The sequence below is a fragment of the Apis florea genome, unplaced genomic scaffold (genome assembly GCF_048593485.1).
Source record: "Apis florea isolate Af1SG1 unplaced genomic scaffold, ASM4859348v1 contig_3367_pilon, whole genome shotgun sequence".
Taxonomy (NCBI): Eukaryota; Metazoa; Arthropoda; class Insecta; order Hymenoptera; family Apidae; genus Apis; species Apis florea.
In genome coordinates, this window is record NW_028256746.1 from 6,183,454 (window position 1) to 6,207,419 (window position 23,966).

Consider the following 23,966-nt stretch of genomic DNA (forward strand, 5'->3'; position numbering starts at 1 on the left):
TCTCATCCCCCGTCGCGTACAACCTTCCTTTTCATCCACCAAAGCCGCGGACCCGTCGCCTGGTATCGCCAAGGAACAGACCCGCGGCCGGATATATTGCAGTTATTGTAATGTCGATGAAAGTCCTGTGGAATTTCGCGAGCTGGCTGTATACTTTCGACGATTCGGCGACCATCTCTCTCTCTCTCTCTCTATATATATATATATATATGTGTGTGTGTGTGTACATATATCTTTGTATATACCACACGTCGAAAGGTATTGTGCCTTCTTCTCCTCCGAGATAAGAACGATATCGCCCGGCTCCGTGAATATTCTTTTAAAAAAGGATATTTCCGACTGCGTTTCCTATTTCTCCACTCGCTTCGAAGTTAAGACCGGTCAGAAATTTGACCGATGCGAATTTATCTTTCAACGAGACGCTGTTGGAAAACGCTATATCGAGATCGATGGTTTCCTCCTGGATGGATTCGGAAAGGATTTGGAGCGACTTTTTCAAGAGTTTCAAGAGTAAGAGTGGATAAACAAGTTTCTCGATTGAGCCAAGAATGAGTTGACATCCACAACGAAGAAGAGGAAGAATTATTTCAAATTGAATAATCATTACACAGATTATTACCTGTCCAAACTTGACTCGACGATTAAAAGGATTTCATCGATCAGGTCCATCGATATCAAAAAACCACCACCCATCCCAAGTTTCCTTTCCAAACAAGCTAACCTAACCGGCCATCGTTTATTATCCGATCGTCCAGACCAGCAAGGATTGGCAAAAAACGGGGGGGGTGTTGATTTTCTCCGGACGATCCTTCCTCCGGAAACAAACAGGAGGCGAGCTCTGGATCGATAGCCGAGGATGATGTCGGCTGTTTAATCGACGCGGTCGTCGAACGATTAATTGCTCCAGCCTGTTTACCATCGGTGAGCGAGATGAAAAGACGCAGAGATCGAGAGTGGGAAGGAGAGGGACGTTCCTCGAAGGGTTAATCGAACATCAACGTTTTTAATCCGTGTTTTCGTTGAAACATCGCAGTCACGAAAAATAACTGTTGAAAATCGGCGGCAAGGATCTTGGAACGGTTTTATTACTTTACTTTCTCGTGCCATTTCAATTCGGTTCTCCACGAATACGTGGCGGACTGCGTGGATTGAATACGATCCTCGACGACTTAATGTAACATAAATCAGCAAGAAATTCTGCCGACGAGCGCCAGCCTCGCGAGAAAAGAGTTCTTTCGAGGGGGGCCGTCGATATGCGATAATTTACTTTCTTCTCGAATATCTTCTTTCGATTCGACGTTTCTGTTTCGATCGAATTTTGCTGTTTCGACAAAGAGGAGTTGAAATATTATAGAAGACTCTGAAATTTAAATAAGTTTGACGAATGAATCTTATCCACAAACATTTTCGTGTCCACGATTTTCGATTTTTCTCTCGTTCACTCATTCACACACGAACGATACCACGGATTCTTCCCATAATCCCTTCGTGATTCTGATTTACACCTATCATTTTCTTCCAATTCGAATTTTTCCTTGAAAAAACAACGAATCGAATAGAGGCAAACAATTGTCAAGTGGGAAAGGTGGTATCGATGCATCCTAGAAATTCATAAAGGATGGCGGTGGTGGATCGGGGATGAAGAGTCAAATTGGATTAGAGAACGTTGGAAACGATAACGCGGCACGGGACTTTTGATTACGGGCTCGATGTTGCGCGTGGGCGGACATTCGGAATAATTAAAACGACGAAACGGGCGCGGATGGCAACAAAATGTCCACGACGAGGCAGAGGAGAACGATTTTAGATAAGCTGGCTTCGTGGATGTCATTCCTCTCTCCCTTTTTCTCTTTCTCGTTTTGTCGAATCTTCTTTATCGAAAACGGGCGCACCTAATCTCTCGCATAATCCTATTGAAAAAAGTTTCTAACGAACGGCGCACAGGTCACTCCGAATCTCGTGAATGTCGTGCCTTCGTTACGATTCGTGGGAAGGGGAAAGGAAGTTGGTATATAAAATTGTTGAAAGATATTTAAAAATTCTTCTGGGCAAAGTAACCTTGTTAAGCGCACTTTCTTGCGCGCAGGAAACGAAATTCAATTGAAATTAGGGATTGAAATGTCAAAAGGTGGAGATTAAGATTATGCTAACGAGATCGTTAATAATTTTTTATTAAAAAGCGAAATTGCGTAATTCCTTCTTCGATAAAGAAGTGTAGCTTTATAGTCTTTCTTAAAAAATCTAATTAAGTTTTTTTTTTTTTTTTTTTGCAATACTTTGTATTTAAAGAATTACTTTAATAGGCAAATAAAAAGCGTGAAAAAAGTTCGAAATGTTGGTAAAAATTTGATATAAAGTGGTATAAAGAGATCCACTTATATCATCTACCGACGTCTTCTTAACGCGATGAAAAGAAGAAGAAGAAGAAGAAGAAGAAATAATAGACTCTCATTAAAATAATCTTTTCTCTCGAGCGATTAAGTGAGATATTAAGTTTAATTTAAGAACTTATACAAGTGCTTGAATTCAATCAAGTTTGAAAAACAGAGGGTTGAGGTATTCCCCGAAATGGACAAACTTTCTTGATGTTTTCCAAACACCTGCGGAAATTAACGAGATTTCCGTATAATTTACAATATGGATTAAAAGTTGATGTAAGGAATCGCGCAAAGAAGCTCTCTCCGTCGTCTTTTCATCCGCTGTGTTACTTTCAATTTGAAACGAGTATTTAAAAAACATTCGTGATAATGAATTCAAAGATAAGGATTTAAAACTCGTACATTAACATAATTAACGGATCGAAGGCGATAATAACTATTGAACCTTATTTATAGAATGCATAAAAAAAAAATAAAAAAAATAAAAAATACTTCAAAATTCCACGAGATCGTTAAAACCTCGTTCACACGAAAAATTCGAGGTAAACTTTCAATTCGAACGATCTCGAATCCGCAACAATTCGATCCCATTCCAACTCGAGAAACATTTTATTTCCCCTTGGGGGATAGTTTAATTTTCAGTGAACTTATTTCCATACCTCGTTCGATTTATAAATTCTTCTCTCCCAACTTCGCCCTTTATCCACGATTCCTAACAAATTTCAACGCCTCGTACATCTCCAACTCGCACAACCCTCCTTGCGTACCCTCCGACACCATTTTCCACTCTATCTTCCCCTCCACCCCATTCACCCGTCCAACTTTTAACTTTTAAAATTAATTTCAATTTACAATCCCACGCCTCTCCACGATTTCTCCTGGATTCCAGTCTCCATCCCTTCCCCCTCCACCCCTGCGAGTTTCGATCGTGGAAATTTTCAGAGAAGAAAATCATCGCTCGCGAGGAGAGATCTCTCAGGATCACCCATTGACAGACCGCGACGCAGACGTCCCAGTCAGTAATCGACTCTTCCGCGGAAGAGAAGCGGAAGAGACGGTGGAGGAGGAGGAGGTCCGCCCCAACAAAGCCTTTTGATCTATCACCTCGTCGCAGCCGGTTCTTCCCCGCCGTTTTCCATTGTGCTCTTGTACCCGTTCTACCGGTTAACGCAATAAAGTCGGCAAATGGAATTGCCGCGAACGGGCGGAGCGTTGTAATTCAACTCCTGGGAACAATTTACCGGCACAATTGCAATCTGAGCAAGGTCGGCCGTGTGCAAAACCGATCCAAACTTTCCCGATAAACAACAACAACCAGCCACTGTTCGCGGGTATCTGCATACCGCTTCCGGTTACCCCGGCCACACTTCCACCTACGTACTTCCGTTTAAACACACCGTTTCGATCGCTCCTCCGTGCCATCGCGTCGCCGATGAAAATTTGCTCGCAAATTTGCTTCTTGGCAGGAATTATTATTAATTTTGTGGGAAAATGAATAATCTGTAAACAGTTAAATCGTTGCACTTATGATTATGATTCTTTTTTTAATTTTCGTAATTTCTGCGAATCCAAACGATAACGAAGATATCTCACATCGAAATAGTTATAGTTTACGGCTTACGAAAGACAACTCTATTGAATTTAATACGAATTTTCTTTTTTTTTTTTTTTAATATGAGACAAAATCTCGCGAGAAATTTCTTGAAAAATTCACGTAACCACCGACTTTTTTTTTTCAACACGTCGGTAGAAACGAAAGAGGGACGTGAAGAATCGGTTATTCCGGACATCGTCACGTACCCCGTAAGAGCATCCCCTCTTCAAAGGGCACACTCCTCGCGTAGTTAGTCGCGTGTAGCCCGTCACACCGGTGTCAAGATCTAACGAACCTCTTTCCTAGAATAATATTTTTCTATTTTTTTTCTTTTTTTTCCCCCGTCACCCCGGTGAACCCATTCAACTCGAGTTTTAACGAACGATCAACCGAACGAAAATTGGAAACCACCGATTTTATGAAACCGCGGCAAGTAATGTTTCTCGTTGCAAGCTCGAAAACGTTTTTTCGATCAAGCTTCATCGTGAAATATACACCGCGACCGCCTCTCTGACTTCTTTACCCGCGCGAGCTTTAAAAATTTATATTTACACCGCGCTCTCTATTTAATCGCTAACGCAAGCGATTTACTACAATCTTCCCAATTTCACGGCTCGCGTATCGGTTAGCAAGGTAAGTTTATTCCTCGCCAAGTTTCACAATCGCAATAGAAGCAATTAGTTTCTCCTTTTGATCGAGGTCGATCCAGGATCGATTTCAATAAGGGAGATTTAAATAAAATTAACCCTGCCGCCAGGGTAATAATGGCGGTTCAATCGTCGCGTTTTATGGTGTGTGGCGTTTATAACGCTCGATAAACTTTCCTTCTCGCTCTCTCTTCCCGCGGCCCTTCGATTTAATAACACCCCATCCGAATTGTCGTAAATAGTCGGCCAAATTAGGCGGATTAAGTCGGGCCGATAAATGGGATTTCGAAAGCGTTTAACGCCGCGCCTCGGCTCGACCGACTACTTTCCGGTATTCGATCGTGTTGCAAATATTATATTTGGATTGAAAGAGTTGATAAGGGATTAATTCTTTAATTCGATGGAAATGTGAACTGGGATGAAATCGGGACGGTGGGGTGTTGATCGTGAAATTATATTTGGATACATGGCGTTTGAAAGAGCGACGAAGGGTGGTTCGTCGGTGAAAGAATGGATAAGGGATGGTTCGATGAAGATGTGGATAAAATTAAAAATAAAAATTAAAAATCGCACGGCTCCAAATATTAAAATATTACGTGGCGTGCAAAAGTATATTAGCATATATCGAAATAATATAAAAATTTATGATAACACGAACAGACGAGATTTTCGCTTGTTGTTTATTTCATTTTTTTTTTTTTTTTTTTTTTCTAGAAATGCACTTGTACCGTTTTTCCACCGAGCTTTTTCATTTGATATGTTGCCGAATAATTTTGAATTATTAAAAATATAACGACACGATACGATTTTAAAAATCGGCTTACAATTTTTGGATTTTTCAAACGATATTTAAAAATAAAAAAAGTTTTATTAATCTTTCGTGTAACAAATGAAAAATATAGTTTTAGTTAAAAAGGTGTTTCTTTGTTGTACAGAGTTATGTCAATCGCGATTTTTAAATATTTATCGGTTGTTATCGCAAATCAAACGATATATACTAATTTTGTTTGCGATTCATAGCAGTTAGAATCAATAGAATTAGCACAGAGCAGTTGATCCAGACATTGTTATACGTTCCACGTAAATTCAATAAGCTTTCGATTCATTTCATGTGGAAACTATAGGACCACGAGCATCTAAATTTCCTCGGCCCATTGTCGTTGAAATAACGTACGATCCTCACCAATATTATCTTTCTCGCCTATTCTCGTGAGCATAAACAAAAGCCTCTTTTTCATTCAACAAATAAATTTTCATAAATCTCTTAACAAAATAAAACTTACTAGAATTCGGCCACAATCATTTCAATCGCCTATCAAATCCAACCAAGGAATTTCAGAGGAATTGATGAGGAGTTAACACATTATTGCTTATTAACAATCCAACACAGATGATGCAAATTGCGAAAGATGACAAAGGAAGGGAGAAAAATTATCCCTCCTTGATTTCTGCCTATCTAAACCTATCTAAACCAAATACAACCACATTTCCAGAAAACACACAATTCCATTCGTTTCACGAAAGATAAGATTAAGTAAGGATTACCATTCGCTTTGTGTATCGGCAAAGACCAAATAGCCGGGAGCACAGGCAAACTAAATCGAAAGTCAACACGCGCGCTTCCACGATTAATCGTCAATGCCCTATCTCATTAGCGTGTACGTTTCAATCGATATTTCGCCTTGAAGTGCGTCCCCTCCACGCACCCTCCCCCGGAATTGGCGGAAGCCTGTGATCGTCATATCGATCGCATCAAAGTTACGGGGGATACGACGATACGACTTTTCTAATGAGAACGCAAATATCCATGTTTACTTATGTCCTTTAAACCCGGACACCGCCGGTAATTCGCTATTTTCCAATCGTGATTCGAGCCACGTTGATTCCAATCGACGCGATATATGTATACACGTGTATGTGTATGTATGTATCAATCGATAATCGATCGCTTGGACCGCGTGCGCTTTACGTCGACGCTCTCCCGCTGTATTTATAATCTGACTAATTTATTGGAAGTCGTTTAATCGGACGATTAATGCGGCCAGACCGCGGCCCTCCTCTCTGATCATCGTTTTATCCTTATTTTTTTTCCATTTTTTTTTTTCACCCCCTTCCTACTCTCCCTCTCCCTCCCCTCTCCCTCTGTATAGAACGAATGGTTAATTCGGTAATCGAACCGATTAATTTTGATGGAACGGTTTATCAGTCACGCGGAATCCTATTACAGTTACTGTAATGAAGATTCACCGTCTGGACGGGTTTAAATCCGGCTTATTTGCGTCGGTCGGTTGAAAAATTAATTATTGAATTCCTATATCGATCGAAATTGCCTCCTTCTGCCGAGCAACATATTTCAAGGTGCCGATATCGTAAAAATATCGCCAACAGTATGGAAAATCTAATTTGTTATCCGATTTTAATCAAAAGCGTGTTTCATCGGCTGTTCTATCGTTCTATTTTTAGATAAGGATTTCTCGTCTGGTATAATTATTTGTTACAACCTGTTAAAAGAGCGAATGATTTAACGAACTTAATTGATCTAAAAATCTCGTTAGAAACGAATTGAGAGTCAATTCCATTCTCTCTAAATCAAAATACGTAACGCTAATAATAAAAAAAAAAAAAAACTATTTCACATATAATTCTGCACATTTTCATAATGTTTCGCATAAAATCATCGTTGGATATCCTATGACACGACTCGTCAACATAAGAATTGCACGCAAGACTTTCGAAAGAGATCGGCTATAAAGGACGAGACAGCATCTTGGAAAAAATTAAAATGAAAAAAAAAAAAAAAAAAAAGAATTCCATTTCCCGTATCACACATTGATGCACGCACGACAATGCATCCGCACGAGATTCAATCACGGTCTCAGTTTCCGTCTTTCAAGTCGAAGCTTGTCGTAGAAAAGAATAAGAAGAAGAAGAAGAAGAAGAAGATGAACTCAGCAGCGCTCAGCGCAAAGAAAAGAGGGATCCCTCTCCTCCCCCTTTTTGCCGCGAGAAGGAGGGAGTTGCTTTTTCCTCCCTCCCCTCTTTTCCTCCTTTCACCGACCGTTTTGAATATTGAATTAAAATCGCAAGATCGCGACGACCCAGTAACCGAACGTTGCTCTGGCCTCGATGACGCGAACGGATCCTTTGTTCCGAGAGAAACTCATTTCAGATCTCCCTTTGAGGCATCGAGACCTCACCTCCGGGCACAGAGTCATTCTTTCATTTTTTATCAAGCGCGAGCGAGCGTCTCCTCTCGTTCCCCCTTCTCCATCCCCTTTCAAACTCTCTCTCTCTCTCTCTCTCTCTTTCCCTTTTCTTAAGGGGTTGGATGGAGAGAACACGCCCGCCATCATCTCCTCGGACAGATTTCGATATCAGATTCTCCTTTCCACGGCTTGGCCGCGCGAAAAATATCCCGAGATAACGCCTTCAACGTCTCGAGGGACGGCCTTTCGATGTTTCGTCCAGGAAACAAGGGCAAGAATCCGGGGGGATTCGAATCTCTCCTCGCGATCCTCCGTCACACGGGCCGACGACACACCTCGAGGACACACCTTCGTTTCCCCATGGATGGCCCTCCCCTTTGTTCTCGCGAAAACCTCGTTTCTAGGATTTCACTTTGAACCGAACGCTTTGACTTTTTCTCTCTGGAACGCGCGTTGCGTTTCGTTTATTTCGCAGGAGTTCGGTCAAATTGCTTCTGATTTCTTCGCTTCGATTCTTCGAATCTCTCGTTATCGTTATCGTCGTTGATCGATCTTTCTTCTATCTTCGATCTATATTTTTTTTTTGCTTTGTAAAATCGTCCACCGCGAATGAATTATTTCCCTCGATCGTGTTTATAAAAAATTCGATTAAACTCGCGTAAATATTCACGGATAAATAATAATCCGTAAATAAGTTGGAAAAAAGTTAATTTTCGAGTTCGATTTATCGAGATGATTCAAACGCGACGTTATCCAGGGAGATTTCAGGCACGCGGGTTCAAAGAACGTTTGGCCACGCGTGTTGTTTAGAAATTGCACCGTTATCTAACCGCGATATGAATTCGAAATGATAATCCACGTAACAAATATAATTTCGAGCAACTACTATCGTTACTATTAAACCGAGGGTACACCGATAATTTGAAATCGACGTCGGTTCCAAAAGAGATCCACCGTCCCAATTCATCGGCGGTCAGATTTGATTACAGATCAAATTAATCTATGCAGATTAAACGCTTACCGCCGGGTTTCAACTGCGAAACGCTTTTCCCCTGAATGACTCGAGCCGGCTAGGTTCGATTAAACGCCAACCCTACCCTCCCTCCTCCCCCTCTATTGGCGGCGAGTTGCAGTTCTGTTTGGAATAACGTTAACGCTTTATAAATCGATATCGAATATTTGGAGGAGATTTATTAAGAAAACGCCTCTCTTCGAATACGAGATAAATCGAGTCGCCCAGATTTCCCTTTGAAACTCTCATTCATTCGATCGCGTTAATGTTATATACGCGGCAAGATTTAGGTTGAGCAAACGAGGATTCTAATTACTTCTTGGAGCGTGTCACGTATTCATTAATCGTAATCTCTCGTATAAATTCGCGTATAAATATCACGTCGAGATGAGAAACAGAAGATCGCGACACAGACTCGATAAATCGTATTTTCGAAAAAAAAAAAAAAAAAAACACACAAAAATAGTTAAAGAATATCTCTAAAGAAATTACAAAAATATATTAATTCTTAGATTCCAAAAAAAAAGAAAAAAAAAATGTTTTAATTATCGTAAAAAAAACTTGAAACCACGAGCTGGCAATCTATATCCATCGGGATGAAACGCTCGCACATCCCATCATCCTTGTTTAACGACCGGCCACATAAATTCGTATCGATTCCACCCTCCTCCGCGAGGAAAGCGGTGGAGGAGAGCTCATCCCCCTGGCCCAACTATGCCGGCAAGGACACGGAAGAACGACGGCTAAGTAAACCGGTCGGGTCGCATCTGGCTCGAACGGTACGTAATGCCCGGGAATATAGACATCGTGGATACGGTTGGAAGGCGGGGAAGGAAGGTGCATTTTGCGGGTAGGGAGGAGGAGGCCCGCGCGGGAAAACCGACAGCTCTTCCGGAGATTAACGCTAAGCCACACCTTATCATACTTTAAGCTTTATCGTAGCATCCGATATACCCCCGTGGAAACGCGTGTAACGGCTTTCTGTTACGTGTGTACCGGTAATGAGTTACGACTGTTGCGAAACTGAAAGGAAGGAAGGAAGGAAGGAAGGAAGGAAGAAAGCTTAGGCCTGAGCGACAGTTTGATTTCGTCGGTGAATCGGTTGTATCGCTGTTAGATATATTATTTCATTATTTCGAGGGATCGGGTAAAACGAGATTCCAGTGTTTGGTGAACGAATAACGTTGCCTTTCTTCCTGTTGGATTCCTGATCTTTTGAATTCTCTTTTTTGTTAATTGAATTAGAGAATTGCATTAGTTTTTATAATACTTCTAAATTACTTTTTATTAATAAACTCTGTCCACCTTCAGGAGGAATAATATTCGAATTTCTCAAATTCAATTTCTATTATTTGCCCCACTCCACGACGCAACTCTAAACAACTTTCTATTTTCCTTTTCCCTATCCAATCAGATCTTCATTCAACGTTTCCTTCTTCTTCTTCTTCTTCAAACTCGAGCCAACCCCTCGGGCCAAACTTCGTAACATCGCGACAACATTAACCATCGCCTCAAATTGCCACGCCATAATTTCCTTTAAAGATGAACGCACGTCATCGCATGCGGGAGGAAAATATTTTCTCATCTTCCTTCGACAAATTCCCTGCTGGTCACTCCGCGCCTTTGCGACGACGTCACGTAAAAATAACTTCGATTCGAGGTTGGATTCGAGAGAGAGAGAGAGAGACAGGATCCAGTGGTTCCGGTGGCGGAAGAGAGTGTACGTGACAGATTCCGGTGTGTTGGCGAAAAGGACGACGGTGTACAGGTCGGCTGATAAGGGCCTTGGCCCCACGATTCATCACGATCCGCGATTATCTATCTGTCACTTCCGGTTCGGTTGGCGCGCGCTACGAATCAACTATCGCCACTCTTCTCTACTACTAGCTATCGCCATTTCTCCCCCAGAATCGCTATCCACCTTTCGAAATCGTCGACGAAATTCAACGATTCCGCCGCCGCTGCTCCTTTTCGATCGAGCTTTTTTTTCTTTTTATCTAATATCCGTTCGTTGTTATCCAACGATTTAATAATTCGACGGGAACAGTCCTCCTCTTTTTCGAAATACTTTTGTTCTCTAATAAGAGCTACGGTACAATACGCAACGATAGACGTAAATCACGATTGCGTCTATTGTCCTCCACACAAAAGAAGAGACAAAATATTTTTATACACCAACGTTCCACGCGAATATATTTATAATTTGCTCTGCAATTTTACGTTTTTTCTTTAAAGAAGATTTTTCTGTCTCGTGTTATCGTACCTCGTGTCCCCTTTGTGTCGTTGATTTTCAAAACGTATCATCGACGATTCGCGCACGTCAAAGGAAAATGTAAAGATCTTATATCTACGCTTTCTCTCTTTCTCTCTCTTCATTCAACTTCTATTACGTTCATTGTTCGAGAAGAATGCGAGTTCGAGGCAAGTAAATAACGGATCGGCTGTTTCGAAAAGATCGCTTTTAAAATCAAAAAAAGGAAAGCCTTTAATTCTTGCGTCTATAAGTGTCTCTCGATATTCAATAGCCAAACCAATTTTTTCTTCCACGAAATTCTTGTTACGTTGGTCACTTCTGAACTAGCTAAATCGATTCAACGAAAAGATTCATAAATCTTTATCCACGATTTTCTCACTCTTCAAATTCCTTTCACTCAAATTCCTTATGGTTCTCGAAAGGCGCGATGCAAACAGAGAGAAAGAGGCGATTTCGAGGCAGCCGTCGTTGAACAACCGTCCCGTAACGAAGTCTCGAACGATCGTTTCCGAAGGAGCTTCCGGAAAAGTCGCGACGTTTTCAAGCGAGAACAATTCTCGTGCGACGAGTGGTGGATGGCGTTGAAGGAAATTCAGCGAACGCGGCACGGTCTTTGAAGTCTTTTCCACGGGTCGCAGCCGTAAATGCAACCAACTCCGCGACGATGTTCTCCAGCCTTTTCCAGTTTCGATGATTTCGAACGACCGTGCCGCTGCATACGTGAACGCGCGAGTGCGCTAATCGCGAGTAATGGCGCCGACGAGAAACCTCCCCTCCCCTCCCCCCTCCTCTCTATACGCCAGTATCCGTAATTATTCCTCCCGATTCATGCTCTCGAATAACAACCGTGCATCTGTCGAGCAACGTCCCATCGCGCGCCTCCGTGTTTGCGGAAGCAATCCTTTTCCACATCCTTCCTCTTTCATTTTTCTTCTCTTCCTTCGCTTTTGGCGAAGAGAACAGAAGTTTCCATTTTCGTTCGTGATACTCTTCGATGGGGAGGAGGGATCTGGCAGCTTGCAAATTTAACGCGTAATATTTAGAGTTATAGAGCGTTGGTGTTCGAAGAAACAACCTCTCCTTTTTTTTGTCTCTTCTTTTTGACCTCGAAACAGAAGGAAGTTTCGTACGATTCTTTATTCCTTTGTAAATAATCGCGTGTAATATTTCGAATCGTTATAGATCCTCTTGACTCATTACCCATTAAAGTTATTTTGTTTCTCCCTCGGTTCAGAAGAGAAGAACATTGACCATTATTCCATTTAATATCACAACTTATCACTGTTCCACTACCCTTCCTCACCCTCCTTTCGTTTCCCTCCGTTTTATTACAATTCCTCTTCCTTTCTTCTTTTCCTTTTTTTTATTCCTACAAACACGGACAGAATGAAAGAACAAGACCGATGACCGTCCCCCGTCGTCGTCGAAATAAATTATACCCGCTTCTGTATCAACACACGTATACACACATATAAATACACACACACACACACACAATATATATATAAACCTCCGCGTCACATAAAAATCGCAGAAACTTCATTCTTCCCTCGCCTCTCGACAGTGTCCACCCCCTCTCCCGGATAACGGACAGAGATTTATAACGAGGGAAGCGTGGCCGAGATAAAAATCGGCGACTTTTCGTTGCTTCCAGCCAGGGAGGGGAGGGATTTCGCGCAAACAAGATACCGGTGGCGGGTAAAATCAATATCGGCGGCAATTAGTTACCGTGGCACGCACGTGAAAAGGGCAGGAGTTGCATCCGGCACAGTGCGGACCTTTCGGACTTGTTCAACATCCGGCCTCGCCGAATCTCTCTCTCTCTCTCTCTCTCTCTTTCTATTTTATTTTATTTTTTTATTTTTTTGCGACCCACGACCATTCGAATCGCCACGTTTGGGGGGAGAAAAAAAAACAATCGGCGGCTGCTCCCCTCGTTCGAGAATTTGTACACGAAAATTGGAACCGTTCGGGGGATGACTCGATAGGAAAATTTGTATCCTGCGTGTTGGATCGATTGAGAGGGAGGGAAGACAGAGAGAGAGAGAGAGAGAGAACTTGTTTATCTACTCGCTACTTGTAAGACGGTTCCGTTTGTTTTCGATCGCGAACTCTTCGTTAAATGAAATTTTCATTACATTCGATTCAAGATTAGATTCATTCAAAGAGAATACGATTAATCCACGTGTTTCATTATTGAGAATATCGTTGAAAACTTTTGTCTTCGACAAAATTAATGTTGCAATTTATTCAGAAATGCAAATTATACGTATCTACTTATTTTTACGAGTTTAATTTTAACAAAAATTTAAATTTCATTTGTATGCAAAATAGATGATTAAATTCTACAGGTGAGTGGTGAAAATTCTTGTTAAGAATTTCCCTCAAAAAATTTAACCAGTTTCGAGTAAACAATAGAAGAATCGATCGCTAAGAATTTTCGAATCGAAAGATGATACATAATGATGCAAGATGAATTTTTTTCAACGAGAATTGACGAGAAAAGATTTTTAACCATCGATTCTTCGTTTGTTCGCAACAATGTAGTTTACCTCGAATTTACGTTCCCTTTCACTTGGCTGAATCTTCGCAAACCTTCTCTCGAAACACTCTCGAGTTTCGCTACTCGAGAGGGGAAAAGGATTGTGTAATTCGTACGGCAAACAACAGCGGCAGGCAGCTGTTGCACGCGGAACAAAAAAGTTACGACGTTTGCAAGCGAAAGCTGTTCCCGGTGAAATTAAACCGGATTCGTTCTTTGAACGGGGATCGAACGATCTTTATTTACGATTTTTCCTTCCCTCATCAAATTTTACCAACGCGTTTTTCAACTCATTTCGCGCAACGAAAAGAGAATCGAAGAAACACGAAATCCGTGAAAAATAATACTTGTCATTGAAAAACGAGTTAAGAACGATTTTTTAACGATTTTCTAAATTCCCTTCCGCGCGTAAATTTGCTGCTGTAAATTTCATTGTTGCATCTTCAAAAATTGACGTTACAATTACGAAACTTGGACGCAACGATTCTCGACAAAAACTAACTGAAGATAAAAAAACGTTCGAAACGTTTCACAGGTTAATCAGAAACGATGAAAAATATTGCAAACCGATGGATGGATGGATCTTCGCAGATGTGGATTCGCAGAGCGACATTCTATTAAAAAAGGCAATCCTCGAGACTGGACAAAGCATCCTCCCCCTCCCGTTTGTTCGAAACTTTCGTCGCTGACGTAACGTATCAACGGTATCGGTGTTCCCTGGACCCAGTCGAGACCGTTGCCAGAAACGATCGTCGGTCGAATTATCGGGATCAGCATTTCGAGGTGGCATCCGTTGAAATCGAACCTAGCACGATGATCCGCGTGGAGTTTGGAAGAAGATTCGGTTCCCTCCGATAAATATGGCGGCCGATTCGAGAAAAAAAGGAAGAAGGGGAGGAGGAAAGAGGGGATGGAAAATCGAGGAAAAAGAGGATTTAGCATTCGTCGCAGCATCCTTGTGTCCTATCCATCCGTACACTCTTGTTCCGGTAATCAAGCAATCCGGACTAATTAATGGAGACTGATTGCTCGACTCTATCCGGGTTAACCCTGGTGCTGACTCCGCTCTACTGCTTAAATTTTCGAATCATTCCTCGTGAACCGAGTGGAACGATTCCCAGACCCTTTGCGCGAACACTTTGACCACCCCCGGATTGAAATTAATCCTCTTCGATGTAGGAAGAGAGAGAGAGAGAGAGAGAGAGGGTTTGCTTCTCTCCGTCTTTCTCCTCGTTCGATCGAGGAATCAATCGTTGTTTCGGGGAAAAAGTTGGCTCGATCATACAACAATCGAACAAGACTTCGCTTCTCGAATTATCTCTCGAATCAAAAAATTGGACGAAAATTGAGATTGGACAGGGATCGAATTTAATAACCTTTCAATCGTTCACACGTTCATATCCGTTTCATTTCGGGTATTCGAGATATCAAACTTTCCCAAACGTTATGATCATTCGAAGGTAAACGAGCGCGGCGATAAACTCTCGGAATTCGTCCAGATATTAAACCAGACTAATATCAACCGAGTGTACACAATCCTGGATGATATCTCGATAAACAACTCGGCTATTTTTTTCTCTCTTCCCTCCCCTAATAAACTAGAAACGTTTGTAAGCCCGCGAGTCTCGTTCCGGGTCTCATTCGCATCATCACGAGGTAAGCGACAACCCTCCTAAGCAAAATCAACCCTCCCTTGTTTACCGCTCAGTCAAACAGCGAGGATCTTTATTAAAAGCGGGAAATCGAGGGATTGAAGACGCAACGGTGGATAACGTACGGTTTGGCGAAGAAAAAATCGAGGGGAAGACGCTCGACTTGAAATTTCCCCGACTTGAAAGCCATCTTTCGACCTCGCGTCGAATATTTCGCGAAAATTACGTCACCGAATTCGCATAGTTCGTCCGGCCGGTGGTGTTGGAAGTTGGCAACTCTGGAATGAACAGCGTCATCGAGTTCCTCGCGGCTAGGAATCCGATTACGCGCGCTCGTGTCGCCGAAATTTCCATAGAATTTTCTTGGGAAAGGAGGGGAACGTAGATCTTCCTCGAGGCGATCGTGATGATCTTTTTGTATCAGACTCGTGCGTGGCGTGGCACTGGTATCGTGTATGCGAGGCACACAAGACGGAAACAAGGATTCGCAATTTCCACGGATAAGGATTTCGATATGGGGAGAGGCGTACGTAATCCGTGAGCGTGCACGTGATCGAAGTTGAATGGCGATCGAAGGCTCTGCCTTTGAAACTGCCTCTCCCGTGTAAACTTATTCCTCCACGTGGAAGATTTGGCCAACTTTCTTGCCGAGGCAAATCCAAGAAGGATTTATAATAAACTGGCTGATGTAAAACGAGACTACTACTACGACGGGGTGTAGTATCCGCGAGATTCAGGTCGTGATTCATTTTCGTTTTTTTCTTTCTCTTTCTCTCTTCCGCTATTGTTGGCGAATAAAAATGGGGAATTGATTAAGCGAAACGGGGAATAATAAATGGACATTGACTTTAGAATTTTCTTCGCCACGCTTTGTCTCTCTCTCTCTCTCTCTCTCTCTCTCCCCCTCTTCCTAGTTACGCGTTTCAGGTCACCGTGGTAATTTTTCATCGACGAATTTCAAAGAACTAGCAACGGTCTCTTTTCATCTTTTCCTCGAGAATTGAAAGATGAATGGGGTTTTTCAACGTTGGAAAAAAAAGGAGAGAGAGAGAGAGAAAAAAAGGAAAAACAGCGGCCGGTAATTTTTCACCTACGAATTTCACAAACTAGCGAACGTTCTCGATTTTCTCCCTTCCCCTCTCATCGCGGCGAGAAATGGGCGCGGAACACGGGTGGTGAACCCAGAAGAAGCGGAGAGTATTTAACCCCCGACGAAATATTAAGGTTCGAATATTTTTTCGCCTCACTTTTTTAATGATCAAAGAAGTAACTGTAATGCCATAATTAAAACGGTAAAAAAAAAAAAAATAAAATTTAGGTTAATCACAAGATTAGTACCCGGTAAAAATTCGTCGAAAAAACATTCGTTCGTTGTGTGTTAATTAAGAATTAAAAATCACTGTCCTTTTGAAAAAAAGAAAAGTTAAGAGTTACGTAAGCATATTTTAAAGCGAAGAGGGTCATTAGTATCGAGGCAACGAAAATCAATTTTTCTTAGTCTCCTCTAGGGATAAAAAGAAACTGGAGGAAGATCATTAGTATCGAGGTTAAAAAGAAAGATCGAAGTTCATTGCTTTCCAATCAAAAACTGTCCAAAAAAAAAAAAAAAGTCCATCCACCTAAACTAACTATCCATCTCTTAATACGCACATTATATCATATACCCGTATTTCAATACTACTCGACTCGATTTGTATAACAAAAAAGATTAATTAAAAAAATCAAGATCAATGATTAAATTTAATAATCCACTCGATCAATCACCAAGTTTACGCAGGTATCAAAGTCCTCTCCAAGTTCAAAGTTTCCCAGGAAAATCCCGCGAGGATTTCATCGCGAGTATATATATATATATAGAGAGAGAGAGATCGAGTAAATCGCTTCGAACGTCAAAGATCCCTCTTCCCCTGTTAAGGGTGGGGCGCGCACTTTCCACGGTACAATTTCTGCTTACGTATTACCGCGACGCATAACTGCTACGTTATCAAAGGAGAATGGCGCTCGGAGAATTTCCGGCTTCATAGTTAACCTACTGCGTGTGCACGGCCGCTGACCCGGACTCCGGGCTTTGGAAATCTTTGGAATTGTTCGCGCGTCAAAAGCCATTGTTCCGACGATGTTGTCACGAGAATAATTCTCGCTTCGTTGTTCCCCGGATTTACGAATATTTTTTTCCCCCTTTTTTCTCTTTTCTTCTCTTCTTTTTTCTTTCTTTTTTTTTTTTTTTTTTTTTGTAACATCTTCCCCTCCTGCTCCTTCGTCACCGTCCACGTTTTTCCTCCAAAACGCGTCGATCGCGTTAATCGCGGTTTTCAAATTAATCGCGTTCGTTCGAGCTGTATGTTGCGTGTTATCTTTTCTTTCGTGGTTTATTGTTTTTTTTTCTTTTTTTTTTTTGGGGGGGGTTTTATATCTTTTATATCTACACCCCTTTGTCCACTGTGAATGGTAAGTGTTTAAATGTCAATCTTCGTTTCAAAGGGGAGGGAAAAAATATCGAAAGATATTAAGGCATTGGCGAGGATTTCGTCGATGGTATTTTCAATGGTTATCTTTCGCATTGTTGCCGCGTGAAACGCGTGTTCACCCCGAAACGATCTCGAACTCTCGTTGCTGCGAGAACGATTTGACGTTGCGTTTTTCGATTAATACGAGATGGATTAACAGATCGATCGACGCGCGAAATGGAATTTGAAATCAAGTTTTCGCAAGTAAACTGGCGTCTCTTTGAGAAAGGAATATATATAAAAAAGGAGAGAATTTACTTTGGATCATCAAAAAAAAAAAAAAAAAAAAAAAACAAAGTATATAACGCTGACTCTAAAAGAAAATTACGATAGAATTCGCGAGTCGTTCGTTGGAATTATGTAATATCTTAAAATCAAACGCGTCCTTTTCTTTTTTTCCATATTTCATCCATCTTCAACCTCCGCCTCCCAACTATTATATTTCTTTTTCTTTTTCGCGCATTTTTCATCCTCTTCTCTACCCTTGTTACATATCATTCTCCAATTCTATCACTTATATTCGCATCACTCACTTCCTGTTTCACATTATATATATATATATTCTATTTTCTCTAAATCTTCTTCTCCTTGTCCACAATTTTTTCTACTTTTTTTCGTCTCTTTCACTTTCACATTCCTTACAATAATTCAATCCTTGGCCGTCGCGATTCAACTTTCAACATTCCCGCGTATAATTCATTCTTTCGTTCGTTTCTCGGATTCTCTACAACTACTTCTTCTTTCGCTAGACAGAGATCACAGCCAAAATGGAACGTCCGTCTCGAGAAGGAGGACACCTGGTTACCGAAAACTTGGCTATTCCACAACCAGACACGTCGTTTCTCGTTGCGAACGCTAATTGGATTGAAAAATGGAAAGGGAAAGAATGGAGGAAGAAAAGGAGAACTCGCCAACTTACCTTATTGCCATACTTTTCGCTTTCAAGTGATGCCATCGCTGGTTCATCTCGTCCAGTCGTCGTTGCAGCATAACAGCGTCATCTTGGCTCGCCAAAGAGCTCAACAGCTTCCGGCCTGTGCCGTTCAACGACGTGTACACGTCTCGGTGCGTCTCGATTTCCGATTGGAGGTCCTGTAACAAAAAAACAAAATATTCTTGTTAATAAAATATTATCGATATAATATTATTAAAATAATATTTAACCACTTAAAGAGAAACATCGTACGATCCTCCAATATTCCACAGGCTTCGAATCAAGTCTTATGCTTTTTCTCATTAACGCAATTCGCGCAACGATTTAAATCCGATATAAATAATAAATCGGAATTTACAGGACAACGATTCTCTCAGATCAAAATATTTTCCCCAACTTTCCAATTTGCACCGTGTTCGACAGGGAAATAAAAAATATACGAGAGAAAAAAAAAAAATACCGATTGACGCGTTGCAAAACTAATCAAAACTGTGCGGAATTGCGGTGGGATATATACGAAACCTCAAATAGACACACTGTAACCAACCACTGGATTCGGAGAGAGAGAGAGAGAGAGAGAGAAAAAATCGTGACTTTATAACGGCAACGTACGTGAGAAGGGTGAACGGCTGTAATGAAATAGAACAGATCGATGCGAGTTATATCGACGCGTTATCGATGAAATTTCATTTAAGAGGTGGTGTTAAAGCATATAATCCTGTTATGAAACGGATATTATTAAATAAAGGCGATGGAACCTCTCCTATCCACGTCAAGATGCGGGAAACATCCATCCAGGGGGTGGAAAATTTCAAGAATTTGCGCGATATTTCCCTCGCCGATTTTCTCTCTCTCTCTCTCTGAAAAGAAAGTCTGTACACGCGTCTGCGAGAAAAATCTGGGAGTGAAGGGGGAGGGGAAGGCTTGCACGCGGTGTTCCGTCATCGCGATGACGTGAATTGCGGCGAAAGGGTTTGGCCAAAAGTGATTTATGCCGCGTTCTCATGTACCACGTTATCCAGGGGGCGAGGAGGGGCTAACAGGTTGACGCGCGATGTCAGACACCGATGAAAATAAATCGTGGCCATTCGAATTTTTTAAGAAACGTTCCTCCGTCCGATGATCCACCCTTTCCCCGCCAGAGTTTAATAGAAATCGGCGTCTGTGCAAAAGGTGAAACATCGTTCCCCTTAAGTGGATTCCAACCTTCTTCTTTTGTTCCCCTCTGCATGCGTTGTACATTCGATGCAGATGAAATCGTGATTTAGGAGTAACGCCGTTCCACGGAAATTTATTTATGGATACCACGCGTATATTGGTATTTACGGCCAGGCGAGGAGAGATACCTGTTTTGGAATTTAGATTCGCCTTCATTTGTATACGTCTATTTCTTCTTAAAAAATTGCATCGCTTTGAAGATTTGTTGACGGGAGAATTTAAAAAAAAAGGAATTCAGTATTTCATCTATTCCTACTCTTGGAAAAACCTATCCTTTCGCTCCACAATTTCAGCGGAACGAATCCGCGGAGAAGAAGCCACACGAATCCTCGAAACGTACGTAATTTTAATCTCCTTCCACACGATCAATTCTCCATCAAGTTTGCTGACCATCTGTGATGCAACACGCACAACGAAACTGCACGCGAAATGATTAAACGGACGGAGATTTTTTCAAGTTCTAAAGTTAAGGAGAATCGGTAAGAACACACGATTCTCTGAAATTTTAGCTTCGAATGGTGATGATGATGGCTTCTCCAAATTTTTTCCACCACGGAGAGAAGCGGATAATAATTCAACAGCCTTTCTTCTCTCGGATGTTAAACTTTATAATTCAACGGATTGAAAGTCGTTCCGCTTCGCGACACTCTGGCTCTCTTTCTCTCTCTCTCTCTCTCGAGCATTGATCTACCCTGATTTTTCCACGCACAAACATTTTTACTTCGCGCTGGCTATTCCACGAATATTTTTCTTTCTTTCTTTCTCTCTTTCTCTCTCTTGTTTGGAACGATGCAGAGATCTGGTGCATTTTCACGATTTTAAACCGATGCGGTTGACGCGTGTAACACGGGTACAAGGCGTATCATAAAACGAGAGAGTGTACCGAGAGTGATGAACAGCCATGCTCGGAATTTATGCGAGCAAAAAACATTTTTGGGGGGGAGCCGATCGTTCGTCATTTCGAACGAAGAATTCGTTTTGCAAACTTTTTTTTTTCACTTTTTTTTTCACTTTTTTTTTCACGACGAAATATCAATCCCAATTTCAAGTATTCGAATTCTTTTTAATCATATCCCGTTGTGGATATTTTATTTCAACGATTATATATATATATATATATTGACAAAGTGTTCTATTCGCGTGAAAAGCACGAGAAAAAAAATTAAAAATTTTGTCCTCCAAAACCTACTAGGAATATAAAGAAAGGTGAATGCAGATGAATGCGTTTTTCGATTCATCTCGATATCTCAATCGGTTGCCGAGATACGGGGACTCAAAGTTTCCATACCGCTTAAGGCTATATAATATAGAGAGGATTATGAATGGAGTCGCGGCTCACTGACCTACATTTTTTTTTTCCTAGAAATGTGTACTACTTCCTTCGCACACGGCTTTCCAGGAATCGCTTGTCTGTCGCTTGTCTGCAGTTTGGGAGCGAGAGACCCGAGAGAGCGACGAGGATAGATACGGTAAACGATTAAAAATTACCTTTCTCTTCACACGACGATATCTCGGCAACCGAAAGTCGTATCGAAATAATTCGAGAAGCGTTTTAAAGGGGAAGGTTCAACGCTTCCAACGATCGTTCGTTCATCGGCCGGAAGTCCGTATCTTCGGAGTTATAGCGGTTCAAAGTTTTCTCAATTTTAATAAAGTTTCAAGACAAATTACTCGATGAATACGCGTTTGCTTCTGAAAGAGATATTCTCTTATTGATTTAATTTAAAAAAATTCCTCGAAATAAATATCAAGTAAACGCATTAATCGTATTGATCTATCGTGACAAAGAAGATTCAAAAAAGGATGGATCACGTTTGTCGAAATTATTGGCAGCGAATAGTATTCGAACGGTTAACAGACAACGTATGTAATATCGCGCGACAAGATTACGAAAAAGTACGGACAGTCGGAACGATTATGGCCGTAAAAATAACAGGATATCTGGAATTGATTGGTATCGGGGGGAGCGCATCTGGTGCAGGCCTTTTTTTATCGCTTCTACGTGTCCAACTCGCGGCAAAGTTGGGGGGGGGGGGGCACAATTTACGATACAACGCAATGGAGGAAGGGAGAGCGGCAAAATATAGATGGCGAATATTGTGTACGCGGTGTGCAACGATGCAAGGAACGTTGTTCCAAAAGCGTTCGGGGTACATCCATCAAAACGCTTTTCGTCGCGGACCTCATCGAAAGTGTAAATCTGTGACGTTTAATTGGAACACCAGACATCTGAACCGGACAAAGTTCGATAGTTGTCGTTGGATTAATTGTCGAGCATCGAGTATATGGGTCCGTGAACAATTTTAATATACTCCACGAATTTTATTTCATTCCGTTCCGTTGCTTTTTCATTTTCCCCCGCCGTACTCACGCAAACGTCCATCCATCCTCGATCCTTTTCGGTTTACGATTATACTTTTACAGAGTATATATTAAATTTCTTTTCGTTACTACGATTACATCACGCGCGTTTGGAAACGATCTTTTTTTTAAAAATAAAAATTACACATTGCATTTCCATAAATTAAATTCTTATACGGGACAATTGCATTCTTTTAGCATTAACGATTTGTTATTTCCCCTTTTTTAAAAAATTTAATCGAAAATCTAGCTCTCTTGTGGATTGTTTTTACAACTCCATATATTACAACTACTCCATTCATTACTCCAAGCTTAAAATTTTATTATTAAAAAATTTAGAAGGAGAATTCGCGGGATGAAGATTAAAGAGGGATAATATTGCTTTCTCGAAAAATTAATTTTTAATTGATCCATGCTTTCGCCAGAAGCATTCGTGTATTATTCACACGAGGAGAATTTGCGGGAAGAATAATGCTTTTTCGGTATACACGCCAATCAAGCTATCGTATCGAACGATCGATCACGAAGAGGATCGAGAATGCATCGTCTTAAGAGCGCACTTTCAATGCAGATTAAATTTTCCAGGTAATGGGTGACCCTGTGGGTGAACCGAGGCAAAAGAAGCGTTTCAGGGAAAATTCGAAATGGGTAGATGGGGTGGAAAAAGGGCGAAATGTAAAGGGTTTTTTAGCGAGTCGTCTCGTGCTTCTTATCGATGCAACCACCGTGCAATTACGCAAATAGCGCGTTATCGATGACGCGACATTCACGATAAAATTGTTGCTCTTTTTTCACCCTTTCTTCTTCCATTTTTTTTTTTTTTTTTTTTTTTTGCATTCTTTAATCTCGATTCGACAGTTTAGAAAATATGATTCGAGACTCGATTGATACGTGTAAATTGTAAAAATCGTTTCGTAACGCGACACTGTTATTAATTTATATTGCAACAAAGAAAATATTATGCGAGATTAATGAAAAAACACGTGAATAGAATAGTTCAAAAAAAGGAATAGATTTTATTTTCTCTCCTTATAAAATATCAATGAGTATACCCTTTATTTTTTTAATTGCAAAATTCCTTTTTTTTTTACTATCTCAAATATCGTTGAATATCCTGTACGTGTATATTCGATTTATTCAAATTGGCCGAATGATAATGATATGTTTGATCGAGGCAAACGAGTCACGGTATTAGTACAACAAAGAGGTTTACCCCAAGAGAGAGAGAGAGAGAGAGAGAGAGAGAAACTGTATAATGGTAATAAAACGAACATCATGCATTTCGCGAAAATTACGAAAATGGTTGCAAGATACACTTATGTGTGCATTCAGGAATTCGATAAATTGTTATTATTATTGAATTCCAGATGCTTTTAGAGAATTTAGAGAAAAGTTGGAAAGGAACATTTTCCAACATTGTTAACTTTATAAACGGATGAGAAACATAACGTTCTTATGACGTTCCAGAAGCTTGTCTGACATTTGTGCAAAACTGCGGAATATATCTTGCAACAATGTTACCAATTTTTAACTGTCGCGATAGTTTCGAGAAAATCAAATGTTCTCAAAAAATCTTTTGCAATATCGTGAAACGATACAATATTCTACAAATACGTTATACGATATTATTAAAATTCCTTCTAAAAAAAAAAAAAAAATTA

At 40.8% G+C, this 23,966-nt stretch overlaps 1 protein-coding gene across 8 annotated transcripts in view; it reads right to left on the bottom strand.

Moving 5' to 3' along the window:
* The window catches only part of LOC100868461 (dystrophin), a 410,667-nt gene that overhangs the window by 73,638 nt on the left and 313,063 nt on the right, over nt 1-23,966 (bottom strand). For all 8 annotated transcript variants that reach the window (XM_086912122.1, XM_086912124.1, XM_086912121.1 and 5 more), the window contains one exon: nt 18,712-18,884. In XM_086912122.1, the coding sequence (XP_086768248.1) occupies nt 18,712-18,884 (173 nt within the window). The remainder of the gene's footprint in view (nt 1-18,711; nt 18,885-23,966) is intronic.